The sequence below is a fragment of the Alligator sinensis genome, unplaced genomic scaffold (assembly GCF_000455745.1).
Source record: "Alligator sinensis unplaced genomic scaffold, ASM45574v1 scaffold191_1, whole genome shotgun sequence".
NCBI lineage: Eukaryota > Metazoa > Chordata > Crocodylia > Alligatoridae > Alligator > Alligator sinensis.
Genome location: NW_005842282.1, coordinates 1125104 through 1127723, shown reverse-complemented (window position 1 = coordinate 1127723; position 2620 = coordinate 1125104). Strand labels below are relative to the sequence as shown.

The 2620-nt window shown below is 38.4% G+C and overlaps 1 protein-coding gene across 1 annotated transcript in view; it reads right to left on the bottom strand.

Moving 5' to 3' along the window:
* Nucleotides 1-2620, bottom strand: part of LAPTM4B (lysosomal protein transmembrane 4 beta) — a 114250-nt gene that overhangs the window by 45944 nt on the left and 65686 nt on the right. The window contains exon 6 of the mRNA XM_006027995.2: nucleotides 2246-2341. Coding sequence (XP_006028057.2) covers nucleotides 2246-2341 — 96 coding nt within the window. The remainder of the gene's footprint in view (nucleotides 1-2245; nucleotides 2342-2620) is intronic.

Here is a 2620-nt window from a genome sequence, read left to right as displayed (position 1 = left end):
ATCTTCAAGAGGAGGTAAGATAGGTATGTATCTGGCGTCATCTAACCCCAGCACTCTTTCCTGCCTATGCAGGGGGTGGACTTGATGATCTATTGAGGTCCCTTCTGACCCTAACATCTATGAATCTATGAATTAATATTTACTAATGAGAGAACATTTTGTAGAAAAAGTCTCCATTGGTCTACTTACATTACACCAATCTAGTAGTCATGTCTTGGATTCACTTACAAAGAATGAAATGAGTACTAAATACCACACACAAGAATGTTAATATGGGAGAAGGAAGGACAGTCATAGGGCTCGGGCACTAGTTTGGAATGCAGGAGAACTGGCTTCAATACTGTACTCTACTATAGACTTTTTTTAGGACTAAGGAAAATTACTGTGCCACTTAGCCTCTCTATCCTCAGTCCTACATCTGTAAAAATGGGAATAAACAATACTTCCCTTCCTCACAAGGGTTTTGTAAAGATAAAGATTATGAGGTGGATACTATACTAATAGGGACTGCAGAAGTACTAAGGATACATTTGTCAACTTTTGAGCTGACTGATGTGTTGTATTTAATACATGATTCATAGAATTTCATTTGATGACTGGGACTTAGATTTTTGTCCAACTCAGGTGGTAAATTCAGGACATAACATTTTCTTGCTCCTTTCCTTTAAAATTTAGGGATAAATAATCTGAATAAAAAAAGACAGTACTGAAAACTGAAATCCTGTTTCCCCGAAGCACTGATAACATAGATGGTTTCAGTGCAAGTTTCACAAGGCAACTGGAGTTTCCTTGTTAATTCAGTTGAAGGTTCTTATACCTTATCCTGCCAATGCTGTGACTCATATATTTCACAGCTTTTCAAGTTCCGAGTTATAACCACCATACTGCACATAACTATCATTATTATTTCATTCAGGACAGCTGGTGTTACTCGGAGTAGGTTCCAATACAGTTGTTACTTTTTTTTCCATTTATCTTTCAATAAACCCATATTATGCCAGCTCTCTCAATCTGATCAGTTTGTGCAATATTTGATGTCTTTCTTAAAGATCCAGCTCCTGAAGTCAAGTGAGTATTTCAGTTTTCATTTGTTATAAACAGTACATTTCTAATCTTTAAGGATTACACTGAAAAGCTTAAAAGTATAATCTAAGCACATCCTAAAGCTTTGGAAGCAAAAGGCAAAAGTATTTTTTAAAAAGAAAAAAAGCCAATTGCAAGATTTGGTGGGTTTAACCCATATATCTGGGATGCTTGCAATAAGCAATACTGAAATGTCATTAGCTGGATCTGCCCTTTCCTCCAACAGACTAACCTCATCTTCTTGTAATCACAATCCCTCTTTATTTAAAAAAAAAAAAAATCAATATGGTTACACTAGGAATAAATTTAGCACATTTTTTTCAGGGGATAGCCTGGACTGTGTAATGGAGTGTATATGTAGCAGTTCCCCCCAAAACGTCATAATATGTCGTTTCAAGTTACCTATTTGTACTTATTCAGTCAGCTGAGTTTACAATAAGCAAGCTTGACATAGTTAGCTGCAACACTAAGGTGAGGTACAGATGTTCATTGTCTACCATGAGAATTACCGTTGTCCCAGTAGAAACCAAAAGCATATAAATATTAGGACATTTTCTCTCAGAGTAAAAATGGCTGCTCTGGGAGAAAAATAACCCTGGAAGAACCAAAGTTAAGTCACTCCTAGGAGAATTTCTCCCAAGGGACTAACTCTTCCTGGGAGAAGTGGAACTGGGAGAAAGACTCTCTGCCTTCCCAAGACTGGGGTTGCCTCAGTCTTGAGAAGGCATGGAAGGCAGCTGTTCCCATTTCCTATAGGCCAGGAGGTGAAGAAAGAAGCAGTCACTGATCCCTGCCTCTTCGCAAACTGGGCAGTCCCTTCCAGCTTCCTGTACTATGCAGCTGAGTTTAAAAGCTGGCACATGGGAGGGGCTCAGTGACCCCAATCCCAGCTGTGGGCTTTCAAATCACCACCCCTGATGCTCAACTGGGCAATGGGACAGCAAGGGGAAGCTGGGAGCTGTGTTGGGAAGATTTTGAGCCTGTATGCTAAAAGGAAAGGAAAGGAAAGGAAAGGAAAGGAAAGGAACGTTGTAGAAGAAATCCTTAGCAGACAAATATGCTGAACCTTAAGGCTGAGCTTGTTTCCAAAGATGACAACACGGTGAACAAAGAAAATTAACAACATCTTTTTTCTACTTGCACGTCATGCCAACATGCTTACCGCAGTGTCATTTGTAGTAATGTATACCAGCACATCAGAGTTGTTTCTGCCATTAATGTACCGGTAACAGTTCCACACACAGCTAATCAGGTAACCCTGGAAAGAAAAGAGAGCTAGTTATTGCTTAAATAAATTAAGCAACGTACATTTTTCTACAATCAACCCTATTTTGGTGCAAAACCCTGACTTCTGATTGCCTGAGACACATTATTAAGCCAATCAGAACAAAAGAATAAGAAAAACTGCTGAAAGTTACATGGAAGAAAAAAGGGGGAAAGTTTATACAAATATTAAAAATAAGGTACAAACAGTCAAAAGATCACTTCTATTTAAAAATAGATTAGCGGCTTTTGTCTATTTTGCTACTCTGACAAA